The sequence below is a fragment of the Lutjanus erythropterus genome, chromosome 2, assembly GCF_056507025.1.
Source record: "Lutjanus erythropterus isolate fLutEry1 chromosome 2, fLutEry1.hap2, whole genome shotgun sequence".
Classification (NCBI taxonomy): Eukaryota; Metazoa; Chordata; class Actinopteri; order Lutjaniformes; family Lutjanidae; genus Lutjanus; species Lutjanus erythropterus.
The window spans coordinates 13,932,361-13,949,450 of record NC_139318.1 but is presented as its reverse complement, the minus strand read 5'-3'; the positions used below and the strand labels follow the sequence as shown (position 1 = coordinate 13,949,450).

Genomic DNA, 17,090 nt, shown 5'->3' with positions numbered 1-17,090 from the left:
TTTGTCTTTTCCTCAAACCATCGGGCTCTGCACAGCACCACTCAATCAGCTCTGTTAGAGGTTACCTAAGGGGTTAACATCGCCAACCTTTCCCATCTGTTGCTAAGGAAGTGTTGCCTGTTGTGCAGGAAACAGGGAGAGCAGTTTCCTGTTATGAAGAGAGGTTTTTAAAGGCTTGCATTCATTCAATCATGCAACAGATGCCGGGCCAGGAAGCCCGGCCAAAAGCAAAAGCTTTGGTGTCCTGCAGAAACTGTATTTGGAAACTGCTTTTAGGAACCTTTCTATGCACTGTGCTGTTTCAGTCAGGAAATAATCCATGAGCAAAACATGTTGGAGAAAATACTAAGAATCAATGCCTGATTGCTGTGTATCTTAAAAATACTGTAAATCCTCTCTATAGATGATGTTCCAGTCATTCTAAGTATGAAAAGTATATCATATCTGAGCAGCTCATGCAGCTCTGTGTCTTAACTTTCCAAATGTTATCAGCTGTATATCAATGACAGCACATGTGCCATGCACCAAATGGACCAGATGTGATTTGAAAAAATAATATTCTTAGTGCAATAACAGTTACTGTAGCTTTAAAGCTCTCCGGTTAGCACAATGAAACACTGCAGCTGAATTATGGCTTACTTTTATGGTCCAAATCTCTCATACTGAGTGGATTTAGTCCCAACTCTAGTTTATCCTGCTGCCTCTAGTCTATGGCAATGTTTCACACATCTGTGGAGCAGTGTGCTGAAACAGAACATGAACAGATGAGAATCTAACAGCCCAAAGTTGCTCTATAAACAAAACCCTCTGCAGATTTAATGATGTGCAATGCAGAAATGACACATACGGAGAGTAGGTTTGGTCCGCGCTGTGCTGTAGTCCTGCCTCAGGAAGCGCCAGGCAGCACCTCCCGTTTCCACACTGGAGCGCACCAGCAGTTTACTGTAGCATCAGCACTGGAGAGGAGATGCACGCCGGCTGAGAGCTCAGCTGCGACTCTGCGATTACACCGCAAGCGTCTTCCACAAGTAGATTCTCACTGGACAAAACCGAGACAACATGTTGACTCCAACTCTCCCTGATTTTCCCGCAATGAGTTTGTATTTGGATTAAGTTTACGCGTCATTTCGAGGGACTCGGTCGGTGTGTGTTGAGGGGGAAACATGAGGATAACTGTCAGCTCCCGTGGATGATGATGTCCCACAATGAACGCAGGTTGGTTTCTCTTGCTTTCCGTATCAAGAGCCCAGTAATGAAACTTTAAATATTTTCCTGCAAAGTGAGTGTGTGTTTATGTGTGTTTATGTGCTAGGAATAGGGACAATCGATTAATTCTGTCGGAAAACATATTTCACCCATTTATTTTAATTTGACATACAAATTGATATCCAATGCAACTTGATCCAGACTTTGAAATTTATTTTATAGACCTAGGCACAATTAAAGTTTAAAGTTCAAAGTTCAAAGTTATAGACTGATCATACAGGAACTAACATTTTTACCATGAAAACAAAGCAAGTTGAATTCATTCAAGAAATTTGAAGCTTAAAATCATACTATGGATATAGTTGGTTTCACTGGAAGTCTCCACTGGGAAAATGTTCTGTATTAGGATAAGATTATAGGAGTATAATCCATGTTTGTGAAAGCAGATAAAGCCATTGTTTTACATACTGAAACTAATGATTATTTTCATTATCCATTCATCTGCAGATTATTTTTAAGATTAACCGATTAGTCATTTTAGTTCCCAGAGCTCAAAGTGTTGTCTTCAAATTGCTTCTTTTGTCCAACCAGCTGTCTAAAACTCAATCACTATTCATTTACTAGAAATGAAATGACAAAGAAAATCAGCATTTATGAAGCTGAAACCCACAAATGTTTTGCATTTTTGATTGATAAATGACTGACATGATTAATCGATTATCAAAATAGCTGGCAACTAATTTTCTTTTGATCTAGTTATTGATCAAATTACTAATCATTGCAGCTGTGTTTTATACAGATGTCACTTGTCTTGCAAGGCAGTATCCTCTGAATTTAGAACGTTAAAGAAGCTGAAAGTGGTTCTCTTCTTATGTGATTTCTGTACAACTGTCAAAGGAAATCTTTACTTTAGAAACAATTTTCCATGTTCTTCTATAGCCTTGTCACTTGGCGTTTGGACAGATTGTTAAGACTTGCTGGGTGACATTTCATGATGAGGACACAGTCTGAAATCATATCCTGTGAGTCTGGCACAGCCAAGGTCCCAGTGTCTATCTCTTCCTTTGTTTTTCAAACATTTGTTGTAATTGAATTCTTGTTGCATAATTCATATCCTGTTGTTTGCAGTTGGGTGCTTTGTCAGACTGAGACCCCTTGTTTTCTCTCGCAGTTTTATTGTTCTTTGACGCACTCAAAGGACCTTTTCAGCAAAAAAAAAGTGTGTGCGCCTATATGTGTGTGTGTATTTCTCTGTAAGTACGTTTTGTGAGAATCAGGGAAGAATGACGAGAAGGAAGTCCATTTGTGTTGTGAAACTCTGTACTCCTAGAGTTCTAGGAGTAGGAGGAGGTTCATGGAGGAGTGATGGGGGGGCGTGCTGTTAATGTCCTCCTTCCCCCCATGGACATCCTGTGTGGAAGTTCTGCTGGAGAAGCTAATGAACCTGGAACTCTTAGAAGACAGAGCGCGGTGATATTTATAGCAAAAAATATGTATAAGTGGCAGCACAAAGCGATATATGGCAATGAAGGCCGTTTCTTCTAAAAAAAAAATAATAATATCAGAGTGAACTGATGTCTAGCAAGCCAACACTGACAGAGAATGAGAGAGCAAACACTCAGAGATAGCCAGAGTGCACACAGGGTTTAATAGGATGTGCGTCAGGGCAGGTACTAAATAACAGGAAGAGACAAGGGGTGTACACACTTTGTTAAGTATGGGGTGTGTTTCATGACAATTCTAAATTTTATAAGCAGTGCTCTTAAATGACTTCACAATTTTTTCTTATCAACTTTTTAAAAAAATTTCACATGAAATTTGATGTACACAATGTATGAAAAATAAGGATTTTCTTACATATAGTGTTTAACACAAACTTTATACATGCCATCATAGCCTTGCAAAGAAAGAGACACTGAAAAAGACTATCAAAGCGGCACATTATATCTGTGTGAGAAAATGTGGATTTAAAAGAGAACCAATGAGGCTATCTTAAGCCTCTACAGTGGATACCTGTGCCTTATGAATCAAAGATTATGATCTTTCGATGTAAATGTAAAGTCTAAATTTAAATGCAAAGTAAAACAAAGTTAGGATGTTATGATTACATTCAAGCTGCCTAATCATCTTTTGTGTTGCCATTTCAATACAGATACAGAATTTTTCAAATTCAGTCAAATAATTGATCAGTTTTTGTTAACTCTGATTCTTCTTTAAGTATCCAACCTGCATGTGTCATTTCCCAGACAGGGAGATGTTATTGTTCCTCCTCTAAGTACCCTGTGGCTCTGTTGTTTTTCCTGCTGATAATGTCCCCTGCAGTATTCTGCATGTTACTGACTATTGTATAGCACTTGACTTACTCTTAGCACTCTAGACCAAAACTGTGCTCACATATTTCTTATGTAGGCTTAGATATTAGGTAAAGCAATAAAAAGAACACAAGAAATGAAAGTATTATCAAGTGGCTTTTACCTTTTTTTAATTAACTTTTACTCTGTTTGCACAGATTTTCAAAATCCAATGCAAGTCCCTCGACCGAAGGCCCGCAGTCATCTGACCATCAAAGTGCAGTCCAAACTGATGTCCAAGTCGTGTCCCCCTGTCCATGGTCCAAAACCTCCCGTTGCCCCCAAGCCAAGACCCCTGTATAAGCTTCACACGTGCAGAGAGCCCTGCCCCCCACAGAATCTGAGTAACGGAGACCTGGCTCACTCCGATGGAGAGACAGAAGATCTCCATGAAATGGCTGAGGAGAATCAGGACAAAGAGGAGAAAAGTGAGGCAGAGGACAGCAATGATGACAATGGCATGGGACCCAGTGACAAAGTGGACATAGTAGAAGGAGAAATTGAGAAAGAAACGGAAAAAGAAGTGGACATTTTAGATAATGATGGTGACAGTATTGGCTCTGAAGACACTGTCAAAGCAGATGAGGGTTCGGCTGTTGACACTACTGAGGATGAAAACACTGACAATGACTTGAACCAGCCTGAAGATGGCGATCACACTGGTGATGAGAATACAGCAATAGAGACAGATGGGGAGGAACAGAATTGTAGTGAAAAGACTGAAACACTTTGTGTCTCAACAGGACACTCAGATGGATGTATAGAGGAAGAAAACCTTGATCAAACACTCAGTCAGGGTGATAAGGACAATGATAGTGGACTTAATGAAGTGGACAGTGGTCAAAGTGAAGACTGTGTGAACTGTCCAGATGAGCTAGAAGCTGGAGGATTTGCATTTGGTTTCAGTGTGCTGCCAACTGTAACTGAGGAGTATCCCTATGATGTGATTGGCCCCACAGATGATGCTAGTGACACATGTGAGTCATGTGACCCAGCTGAAACAGGGGATGCAGAGGTATGGCAACCAGAACGGGCCACCAAGGACCTCTCTGGCTGTTTCCGATTCACATCCAGCACTGAGGATGTGTTTGGGCCTTATTCGGTCATTGAAGCTGTTCCGGCAGATCTGTCCAACACTGCTGACCCAGAGTGGAATCAGGATGATACTGATGACAGACCTTCAAATGAAACACAAACAGCAGGTGCCTCTAACCAGGAACCTTATTATGTGTCATCAGATGATGTGGACAAGCTGGAGGATAAGCAAGTCCTCTCAGAACAGGGTGAGATCGAGGAGGACACTGAGCAGTCGAATCAGCACAAAGACAAAGCAAAGGACAGTGAGTCAGCGGATGAGTATGCAGATATTGACGACTCACTTTGCACGAAAGCAGATGATTTTGAACAGTGTGTATCATCGGAGGATTATGTTGAGATAGGTGATGAGGATGAAGAGGAAGAAATGGAAAAGAAACATATAAAAGGGAAAAGTGCAAAGGAGAGAACAGCTAAGCGAGAACAGGCTTTCCTCAGTAAGCGAGCAAGCTGCCAGCCTCGCCTCAGGTTGTGCAACATCACAGTGCCAGCAGACCTAGACCTGGGTCGCACCCCAGAGCTCACCAACAGGGTGGTGTTTGCCCACACCACTGAGGCCTTTGAGGAAGACATTGAGGAACTGGACTGCCATATTGTGCCTTACTATGAAGACACAGACTCTGACAGTGAGGAGCATATATATGAGGAGGCAGGGTTTGACTCAGAAGGAGAGAACTTTGTGAACTTTGATCGGAAGACTATTGTCACACGATCACGCTCTTATTCTGGAAAAGTTCCAGGTTATGTCCCAGAGACTGTCCCAGAGGAGACAGGGACGGAGTACCAGACTCATGACTACTGTACAGTGGCCTTGGATAAGACCAACGAACCACTTAGCCATTCACAACAGCCTGGGGTCAACTGTTTGATCCCATCTATGAAGTCTCGCCGCTTCTTGTTATATTCCCAGTCTGCAGAGGGTCCAGAATTGTCTTTGACCACTCCCACAGAGATCGGTCAGTCTCTGAAGGATGACTTCAGGATTAAGAGGAGAGATGATACCCTTTCACTGCCATGTGTCATAACCTCTTCTGGAAGCTTCTCCCAGCGTAGTCATCAATCGTCCAGTGGTGTTTCTACACCAACCTCTTTGGTGGACATCCCACCACCCTTTGAGCTGGCATACATTACAAAAAGACCAGTCACCAAGAGTTCCCCATCCGTCCTTATCCAGCATGAGCCCAGTGACATACCTAAGAAGAAGAAATCCTCCTTCAAGCGCTTTCTGGCACTTAAGTTCAAGAGGAAGACAGATTCAAAAGGTTTCAGTGATGGAAGTGTCCGCTCTTCACGTTCTTCCTCTGAGTCTAGCCACCATGGCCCAGTAAGAGTCATAGAGCTTGATCGCAGAAGCACTGGCAGCTCTCCACAGCTTCAGTCCCGCATAGTGAACCCCCAGCGTCCTTTAGACCTGCCACCCTCCTTTGTACACCACCAGAGGAGTAAATCTTATGGCAGGGGCGTCTCCAGAGTGGAGTCCTTCGAGGAGCGTTCTCGGCGCTCTGTCATGCCACTGCCTTTGACCAAACCCCGCTCCATCTCCTTCCCTAGTGCAGACACCTCAGACTATGAAAACATCCCAGCCATGAGCTCAGACTATGAAAACATCCAGATCCCAGGCCGACCCACCAGATCCCACACTGTGACTGAGTTTTTTGAGGACCCAAACCGCAGTACAGTTCCCTGCAATGAGAACGATGGTTATGTGGATATGAACAGTTTCCCTGGGATTGACAGCAAACCCCAGACATCAAAATCAGACACTGAAAGGTACAGTAAAAGCTCAATAGAGTTCAAATGGTTTTGTATTATCTGAAGGGATTGATTATTGATACATGTTTTACCTATCTCTAGTGATATCTAGCCATACAGATACTTCTGTTTTATTTGCCCAGGTTTTGAGATACCTCTCTCTGAAACCTATAGACCTAAAGACATTTATAGACCCATATGCAAAACAATGCAGCTGAATGGAACTGAAAATTACAGCTACTCATTACAATCTCCAGACCTCACTGTAAACAGTTTTTTACTGGAACGACTTTCTTCTGTACAAGCCCCAGTAAAAAACTGCTGACTGTTGCTGCTGACTTTTCAAAATGTCATTTTTTCAATGCTAAGTTCCACTCACTTCAATTGTACTGGGGTTGAAACAGAAATTTCAGAGGCAGCTATCTCAAAATCTTGGCAAGTTAACCCAAAACTATCTGCATAGCTAGATGCCTCAAACTTGGTTGAACTAACCATTTTAAGTACCAAGTATTGTTCATTAACACATCCATGGCTATGATTGCATCTTACACAATTTGCTGTTTGATAAGAAATCAATTGGCAACTATTTTTCATTTTTTTCAGCAAAGCCAAATGTTCATGGGTTCTTTCTCCTCAAATGCGAATATTTGCTGGTTGTCTTATTCATCTATGATGGTAAATTTAATATTTTTGGGTTTTGGACTTATTTGAAGACATCACCTTTGCCTCTGGGAAATTTGAATAGCCATTTTCCCTTTTTCCCCCCACACACATTTACTGAATTTTATAGACAATCAATAGTAGAATAAACAGCAGATAAATCGCTAATGAAAACAGTTGTTAGTCGCAGCCTTAGATTAGATGTCTTTAACATAATAAGCCAAAATATGTTTTAATTTATGATCACGTATGGCCATTTTGATGATCTTCTCATACATACCTGTATTAAAGCTTAGAGACAAAGCATATCCTGTATGTTTGTAGTCTATAGCAGTGTTTACCAACCTGGGGTTCTTCATGGGGTAGTGGTCCCCAGAAAAATGGGTAATATTTACATTTCAGTATAATTTCACTGACTAGAGGTGATCCCAATGAGAGAATGTATACAGATGACTACTCTGTTCATATGATTTCACACTCTTCATTGTTAATCTGCCAATGTACAGTATAGGCAGTTATGGAATAGATAAATCTTATCAGATGGGCCTCCATGAGACTACATCTTATCAAATATGGGTCTGCAGCCTGATGTGAGCCATTGACACCAAAAAGGCTGAGAAACACTGCTCTATAGAACAGGCAGAGAGTATTTATCTCTTGAACCTCTCTTAAAGTAGTGAGCAGAGTTGTTGGTCTGGACCTATCCACACACCAGGGCAATCTTGACCCCAGAACTGCTGACAAATATTCTCACACTGTATCTCAGATGAGTGTAGGGCACCTGCCTGACTAGAATCAGATCTCCCTCTTGTAAGAAAGTGTTCAGTGAGAGATGAGCAGCCTGCTCTGTCAGGCATCACTGGCCTCGGGAAGATGGACAATGCTTGTGGGAAAGCTTACTCCTGTTTTTCATTTGGTAGATTTAGAGGTCACATCTGGTGCCGCTGCTTCCTCTGCAAGTCGGAGGTGATAGAACAGGTAATGGCAATTTGGTAGCTCACTGAGCGCAGGTTATTCACATTAGAGAAAGTCATTATGGGCTGCAATTAAAAGTGGGGAAGAGTGTGGGGGAGTTCCTTTCACACAGGGAAGTTGAGAAGGGTGAGGAAAAAGGTGAGAGAACAGGGGGAGGGGATGTGTTAATAGAAGGTGCAGAAGAGTAAGAAAACAAAGAGTGTAGCAATAAAGTGATATAAAGGAGGGGGAGGGGCAAGAGAGAACAAGAGAAAGGGAGAAAGAGCAGTTCTGGTGTAATTGCTCTCCTGTACCTGACACTTATGGTTAAGTTTAGGAGGGCTTTTATTAAAGTAGCTCTCTCCCGAGTGCTTCTCTGTCATTGGACCCTTGAGGGGCTGCAGGATTTACTGCAGCGTGTGATAGAGTGAGGAATCACTGTGGTCAGACTGTACCAAATTACCCCAGCCTGTGCCACAGCTTCAGCCACTGTGGGCCACAGGCTTTCCCCAGTCTTAATAAAATAGTTGTGTTTGATGACCTGGGTGTAGTCAAAGAGACAGACCATTACCAAGAGGGCTTAAGATAATCTTGGGACAACATGCTTCTTTTTATTTCTTGTGCAGCTACTTCTCTCATAAGTATTTTGCCTATGTAGAAAAGTCTGTTGCAATAACAGCTTTTCCCCTGCAATTATTTAGGTTGGTTTCAACGACACAGTATGTGTTATTAGAGTCATGCTTTTGTGTGTTTTTGAAAATATAATTAGTTTATGAAAAATGAAGTAACCCTAACCCTAATTACATCATTTCTGATAAATTAAGTAATTTTATGCAGCAACACTATGTTTAATGTTATCTGTAGATCTCGTCTCACAGCAGTGTGTGACTTAATGGTCTAAGCAAGCTAGCTGCTGGGTGCTAGTCATAGTTACATGCAAATGAATTCCTACAGTATGTTCATTTCTTTTTCACACATAGCTATGTTGTTACCTTCAGGCCACGTCTATCAAGTAAATTTACATACAGCATAAACACAAACACACACACACACACACACACACACACACAGACAAACTGGTGAAGATCACAGAGCGGAAACAGCCAGCTTCTGTGTAACAACAAAGCTAACGCTGCTCATGCTGTAATATTGAGTTTCACAAAAAACAACAAAACAGTCACCAGCATCACATTTACTACTCTTGTTACTTAGTTGGCTTTAAATGAGGTTTAACGTTAGCGTACTTTTTCTTAACTGTCCCTCAATATTACAACATAAGTCCAGCATTACCCCAGCCTGTGATACTAGCCATGTTAGCAATATGCTAACTCAAATCCAACAGGATAACATACAAAATAAACACTAAAACAACATAAAACATTGCAAAACCTACAGCTTCCAAGTTTGAAGTTGGGTCACAGGCAGTTGTTCTTTCGATCTGTCATTGTTATTACTGGCCTTTGTATTGCTTGTCATATATCTTGAAGCTTTGATTCATTCATTCACACATATTGAGGCTTGCAGTTGGCCTGTCAATAGAGCAGTATTTCAAAATCTTGGTTACTGCAGCAGCGCTACACCGTACATATCATTTATACAGCCCTTCATACCATAAAGCTCATGGCTGCCTCTCCTCCAGATGGTCTGTGCCCCAGAAGATGCTATACCATGCTTCCCCTCAGTTTAATTCCAGTGTACTTAAAGCTCTCTCTATATATCTCAACATTTGAAACTCGTCAATTTCTCAGACAACGGTCCCTCAGTGAGAGCTCCTTTTCTCCCAGTGATGTTATCGATGTGGCTCATTGTGTGGTGGAGGTCTCACACCACTCACAATGATGCAAATAACCGATCTGTCCTGTCACCTCGCCTCCGCCGCGTTCCCCCTGGAGATGCTCCTGTTGCCAGGGACACTCTTTGGTGTGTCTATACGGGGCTGGTTTATGTTTATTTGAGGGTGAGTGTATATATGTGTGTATGTGTGAGCTCACAATATAAAAGTCATGTGCAGGCACTCTGGTGTTTGTCCCTGCCTTTGTGTTTAGATCTTACACTAAACTCTGTTCAAAGCTTGACATGCCCGCTGTCCCTGGCTGCCAGGCTGATGATGGCAGTGATTTATTGAGAACACATTCAACAGTCAACGTAGTTTTAGAGCCACCAAGGAAAAAGTGGATTTTTGTGGTGAGGAAAATGACCGAATGGCCCCAGAGCACTGCACACAAAAGGACCGTGCCTACAGTAGCAGACACGCATTTTAAGGAGTACTTACAAAGCTGCTGTGCCACGGGCTTGGCTTGTTTCCACTTGTGTGATTAATGTACACCACCATTCAGACACTACTTCAGCACAAGCATTCAGGGTAAGCAAAGAGACATGTTCATTAGCAAGCTAGCACAGTGTACAATGAGAAAAGAAGGCGCACTAATGATTCATCCCAAAAGGAAGGTGTTTGTTTGGAGGTGTGTGTGTATGTGTGTGTGTGTGTGTGTGTGTGTGTGCGTGCGCATATATGTGCATGCACACTAAGTTACAATTCAGTGCTGCTTTATCAAAGATGAGGCTCCTGCTGGGGGTGCAGTCTCAGCAGAATCATCCTTGCCAAGTAGCCATGTAGCAACAAATGAGTGTTTTAGCAGAAAGAACCTCAGAATTTGTAATTGTGCTCAACTTAGAGCCCATTAAGTGTTCTTTGTGTCAGCTTTAAGCAGTTAAAGCAGTAAAGTACATGTGCTTTCTGTCCCTATGCACACAGTACATTGAGCTATAGCGGCATGTTCTGCTAATATATGCAAAGTTGTACATCTCAAGCTTACCCTTTGGCATCATTTTCACTTCAAACAGTCCAACATGAACCTCTTCAGAGTGATGACAAAGCACTGCCATGCCCTCTAAAACAGCTCCTCCACCCACTGTTATGTTAGTGTTAGTAGTGATGAGGGAGCCATCTTAAGTACATTGTTGTACTGGGTGGTGGCTGTGTGCTGTGTGGCGAGGTGGTGGACAGGGTGTGTCGTTGGCTCGCCAGGTCTGGTGCCAGGCACTCTGAGGTCATTGCCAGGTCATCCCCGGGGAGGAAGTGTCCAGCCTAGGAGCTTCCCACCAGCCTGTTTACAGGAAATGCAGGACGAGGGCGGGGCTATGGCAGGCGGGAGGCAGGGAGGTGGAGTACAGGAGGAGAGGACAGATAGGATGACGGGAGGAGAGAGGGGTCACCAACCGTGGTGGGGTGGAGGTTCCCAGACTCTCCCTTGAACAACAAGTTGAGGTGTGGTCCTGTCAGGAATGCCAGGTCTGCTGTTATTGTTGCTCCAGTTTGTGAGGAATGCCACCAGCCTCCCACTTCATACACCCCTAAGTACTCTTGTGGCAAATGGGATAAATCATCTAAAAACAAGTGAACAGAGGTCAGCGCTGGGACCATTGCAGGCACTTCCTAACATGCAGATCCTATTTTAACTGTTCCTTAACCATAGTAAATAGGGTTAAGACCTGTGGTGACAGAATTTCCCATGCGGTTATTTAAGTTGGCTCAATAGCACAGCATGCGGCATTGGCACCATCTTTATTTGACTGCATTTGGAAATTACCTCATTCATGATAAATGAGGTAGTTTGGTGTCATAATGCTAAGTGTAATGTCTGTTGGTCTCACCTCACTGCCCAGCAGGCAACTTCATGGTCTAAGCAAGCAAGCTGCAGGGTGGTAGTCACAGACAAAGCTGCTAGGCAAATGAATTTGTGCACTTTGACCATGCCTTTTTCACAGGTAGCTATATTGTTACCTTCACATCGATGAAGTAAATTACTAAATAAGGTAGTAACACACACACAGCAGAATGTGCTTTCATATAACAAAGCTAACACTATCTGAGCTATCGTTAGTGCTGCAGTGTAAATTTCCCCCCAAAAAAAACATGAATTTTTTTTTTTTACTGCCATCGTACTACTGTGCACTTCTTTAGTTGGCTTCAGATGAGGCTTAATGTTCATACAGTTTCTCTGAACTGTCCCTCAACATGACAACATCAGTCCAACATCACCCCAGCCTGCTAGCCACAACAATAAAACAGCATAAAACATGGCAAAATGCACAGCTTTTAAGTTTGAAGTCAAGTCGCAGTCAGTATCGATCCATCCTTGCATATACCATTACAAGCCCTCTTATTGCTTGTTGAAAATTTTCAAGCATTGATTCATTCATTTAACATGCACTGAAGAGCAAATAAGAAGGTCCTCGTGAAAAAAAGCAAAAATATGAACATGGCGGTTGTTGGAATTGCTTGCCATAACCTGCATTTAGCTTGTCAATAGCAGATATTTCAAATTTACAGTTACTGCAACATCGCCATTAATACCTGATTTAGGAAGAAATACATTACAGATGAACAATTCCTAAGTCAATGTTCCTGTCCTAACTTAAGATAGGAAATGTGTATTGCACATCTCCCAAAATCTTCGATAAACTCTTCTAACTTAAGAATAACCATGTAGCTGTCCTAAATTTCACCTGTTGTAGTAGTTAACTTACTAACTAGCAAAGTATCATACAGTGTTTGCTACAGTAACTAATGCTGGCATTAGCTAACTTGTTTAATCTGTGTAGCTGCTGTTTTGTTGCTTTTATACAGTACCAGATATGATCCAGACTGTGTGTGCAAGCTTAACCTGCTCGCTCTCTTTTTTCTCCCAAGTTACCGTTGTTTTAGATTTCCCAAAAAGAACATCTTTGGATTTCTCAGCAAATGTTACCAAAACTTATGTTGGAAAGAAAAGAGCCCGTCATTGTTTTTGCTCCATTTTTTTTATGTTTCAATATATGTTATGTCATGCTTAAAAAACAGCTGTCACAAAGTTGTTTAGCTCTGCAAGAATGATAAACGTAATGTGGATTGCAAGGTAACAGACATAAAAGTTGATGTTTGATTGAGTATTTAGGATTTCCTAATGTGAGTTAAGATAGGATGAAGTACAATAAGATTGGATTCCTAATGTTAGTTAGGATTTGCTTCTGTAATACCAAATTGGCAAAAATCTATCTTCTCAGATGTGGCCCTGAATCGCAGCCTGTTACACGATGTAGGGTTAATATTATCCAAAACCGTCCTCCTTCACATCACAGGTGAGGCAACATCAGTCAGAGCACCAGAGTCTTCACAAATCAATTCATCACACTGTCACAACAGCAGCAGCACAACAGCCACAGGCTACATGTAATCATCATCACAAACAGCAGCAAACAATTTAAAACTACTCCCATTCTCTTAATCCCCTCATCAGTATCCCAATCTGCTATAGTTGTCAGGCTAATGAACCTATTCTGCAACTCCTATTTCCTATAATAGTGCCATTACAAATGGAAAAGGCTGTCGGATTGCACCTAATATATATTTTAATACTCAGTGTTTAGCTCAATTGAATTACATATTGCAAGCATCATCAAATCCCCAGGAGACTGGTGTAATACAGGTCTTTTCACAGAGAGTCATTGTCCTCTGAATTCGACACAGTAGATTTAACTTTGCCATGTTATAAAAGACCTTGTGTTCAGCTGGCATAATAGCACTGCCTAAATGGTCTTGTTAGAAGGCTTCACATATTACCACTACATTACTACAGTAAATCACATATGCACAGGTTTAAATATAGAAGCATTTATAAATCTGACAGGAGCTAAACAAGGCAGTATAGTGGGAAAATTGGCTACATACGGAGGAAATAAGAGCATCAAGGAAGAACAACTTCAGATTAAATTTCTTCTGTCCAGGAATAGTAAGACATAATTTAAAAAAAAGAAATTATTCTGTAGTAACCATTATAGGGCAATTGATTTTTTTTTTTTTTTTTTTTTTTTTGGCATTATTATAAATTGGACACAATATTCCGTCACAGCATAGAGTGTTTTCAGAAATTGTTCTGTTGATGCTGGAGGGTGCAAAGGTCAAGGTAAGAATCTGCCGAGCATTACTTTTGGACCTATGAAGGAATTCCCTTCACTTGTAGAATAAATCAGAGCTTAAAAATGAGTTCAAAGAAGACCCATCCCTGCTGTTCTCGTTCCTTCCCAACATCACCCAGGAGCCCACACCAGGCTGACCTGTCTACTCTCAGGTCAACTATGAGTTATGGCCTGTAGGTGCTTTCTTCAGCCCACCCAATAGTGTGTGCATGTGTGTGTGTGTGTGTGTGTGTGTGTGTGTGTGTGTGTGTGTGTGTGTGTGTGTGTGGTGTGAAGCTCATGAAGTATGAGTGCGTCTGAATGGAGATGAATTCCAGCGGGTAACTCTGTTAACCTCTGGTCTTCCAATAGCCAGCTGCTCTCTGCACACACAGGGGTCTGTTTAAGACATCAGGAGCAACATTCATTATAATCTGTAAAATGCCAGAAAAAAAGGTGAAAAATCACATTTTTAAGTCTCAGTCCTTTTTGCTCTATGCTCCAATAAATTGAGCAAAGCTTGATACCTCAGTCAACTTTCTCCTTTCCTGTAAAAGGCTGTAGGCTGTGTCCGAAACCACGCACTACTCACTATATAGTCCACTACATAGTGAGTTTGCCATTTTGTAGCGCTGTCAGAATATATAGTGAGAATTATTACACTTTATATACTGGACTCATAGTATCCCACAGTACTTCATGCAAAAGTAGTGTATAACTGATAGTCACTAACCAAGCACTATATAACATCATGCAAAACAACAGCAATGACAAAATTAACAGCACAGAGAAAATGACTTGAGCAGTAAATTCCCAGATAGTAAGCAGGGAGTCGTGAATTAGTTACTGATTTCAAACACAGCCACAGTCACATCTGACATCAGCAAAATGCTAGTTAACTAACTAGTTAATGACTAATGTTTATTAGCTAGCTAATTAGCTAGCATTAGCTCACTTAAGATGTGACTTTTACAGGTCTACAGGAGCTGGAACCAGAGAATGAAAAAGGACTTGTGATCAGTCAGTCCCTAATCAAAATAGTTGCTTATTTTTATTTTTTGTTAATTGACAAGTCGATTTATCAACTAGTAGCTGCACTTAAAGATGGGAACTTCTGGAAGGTTGTTTGACATCACAATTTAAGGCATCCTCAGAAAATATTTTCCATTTCTAATGTAGTCTGATAAAGTTTTGGTATATACTGGATAATCTGTCAAAAACCTCATCAAATACATCAGCGAATCCCTCAGAATCAAAGTGCAAGACTTTTTCTAACATAAACCACCTTGCATAGATAAGATAGAAAAGGCAGATGTAACGCTTTCACTGAAAGAAGACTGAAATATAAATGTCCCAGTGGTTTATTTTTCCTTTCACATCACATCTTTCATTGCAGTACCTATAGTATTCTCAAGAGCAGAGTTCAATGGATAAGAAATCTAAATGTCCTTGTGGAAGTACATTTCTATTCATTTTGCTATTCTGCTTCACTCTGCATCCCATTTATGTCCCATGTTATGTGACATACAGCACAAAGATTCAGCCTTTATATCAAAACCAGTGATATAGTGAGTGTTCAACTTTGTATATGACAAGCAACCTTTCCATTAGTCGTGAAACCTGCCAGCAGTCTTACATATGACAGCTATATGACAGCTCTAGGACAAGCTGGCCTATCCGTCATATAGCTGCTCTGATAATTCTTGTTATCCAGTTATCATCCCAGCAATGTGAGTTTGGTAAAACACACTATATGGGTTTTAATGGGCCAGAAGACATTAATAATTACCACAGGTGGCATTTAAAAGGATTACATGTGAAATGACCTAAAGCGTGCCCCCTCAGGCACAGCAGCACACAACAGGATTACTGGTGTACGGACACAACTGTGCCATCTGTGAGACGAACAAATCATGAAAGGGATTACAGTGTGCCACTGGAGGACTCTGCATGAGGAGTGGAAATGTTCAGAGACACACACAGGAAAAGGACAAACATATATTTACAGGGGACTTTGGGTATTGCTTAGTGTTTTGAGAATATTCTCCTGCAGCAAAGATAGTATACAGCAGCTTTTTACTGTAAATGTGCCATCTGGAATTTGTGTCCTCAAGGCCTCCTTGCATTGCCAATTCAAAATATTCAGTGGCTTTATATATGGCTAAAGCAATGCTATTAAACTCATGCTACAGTGTAGTGCAGATACTGATATAATATTAAAAATTCATATTTCAGTACCAGTGCAGTTTTGCTGTATTCAGTCTGTCTTTTCTTTCCCTTGGCAGTGCCTACACGGAGCCTTTCCCGATGAACCCCGTCTCTGAGTCTCTGTCAGTGGACGAGGACCACGGGCGTACCTCAGAGGAGGAAGAAGGAGTGGCGGAGCAAAGTTATGACCGACAGGTGAGATATGGGATAAAGAGACAAATAGAACTAAGGAAGAAAGTGGTTGATTTAATCCACCGAACTATAAACTGGTCCAGCAAATCAACATGACGAGCAAACAGTGCTGAAAGGGTCCTAGTGAATGCTTTATTGTATTAATGTGTATACTTGCATCTGACAGATTTGAATAAAAATCATAAAATAAAATGAAATAATAGGACACAATCAAGTGTTCTGTGGTTTACACACAGGTCCAGAGTGATCCATTTGATATGTGGGACTTAAAGGGATAATTCAGATTATTTGATGAAGCGTTGTAAGAGGTACTTATAGAGTACTTTTTGACCCATCTAAAAATATCAGTATCAGTTTAAGAGTATCCTATATTTCAAATATTTTCATCACTTTTGCTGACCATCAGACAGCCTTTTCAGATGGAAACCCACATTATATAAGCCAAATATTGCTCTCCACCACAGCACCAGACTCCTTTGACAAAAGGAACAGTTTTACCTCACAGAAAACATTGGTTGCTGTTCTACTACTGCCTTGATGGGTTACTCTGTTTGTGTTATTGTGTGGGTTCTGGGTTTTCAAGTGTTAGTTTGGAGTCACCAAAGTCACACAACAACACAAACTAACTACTGATTTAGGCTGTGGTACACCAGCAACTCCCCTGTTCTGCACGGTAAAATGACTGATTTTACCAGTGGAGTTTGGTTGGTTTGAAGGGAGCAATATTTGGCCTAT

At 41.3% G+C, this 17,090-nt stretch overlaps 1 protein-coding gene across 2 annotated transcripts in view; it reads left to right on the top strand.

Annotated features, from left to right (window-relative positions):
• The first annotated feature begins 925 nt into the window (after positions 1 to 925).
• Positions 926 to 17,090, top strand: part of fgd5a (FYVE, RhoGEF and PH domain containing 5a) — a 56,898-nt gene continuing 40,733 nt past the window's right edge. For both annotated transcript variants that reach the window (XM_084729160.1, XM_084729153.1), the window contains exons 1-3: positions 926 to 1,215; positions 3,716 to 6,422; positions 16,241 to 16,358. In XM_084729160.1, the coding sequence (XP_084585286.1) occupies positions 1,206 to 1,215; positions 3,716 to 6,422; positions 16,241 to 16,358 (2,835 nt within the window). In that variant the 5' untranslated portion in view covers positions 926 to 1,205. The remainder of the gene's footprint in view (positions 1,216 to 3,715; positions 6,423 to 16,240; positions 16,359 to 17,090) is intronic.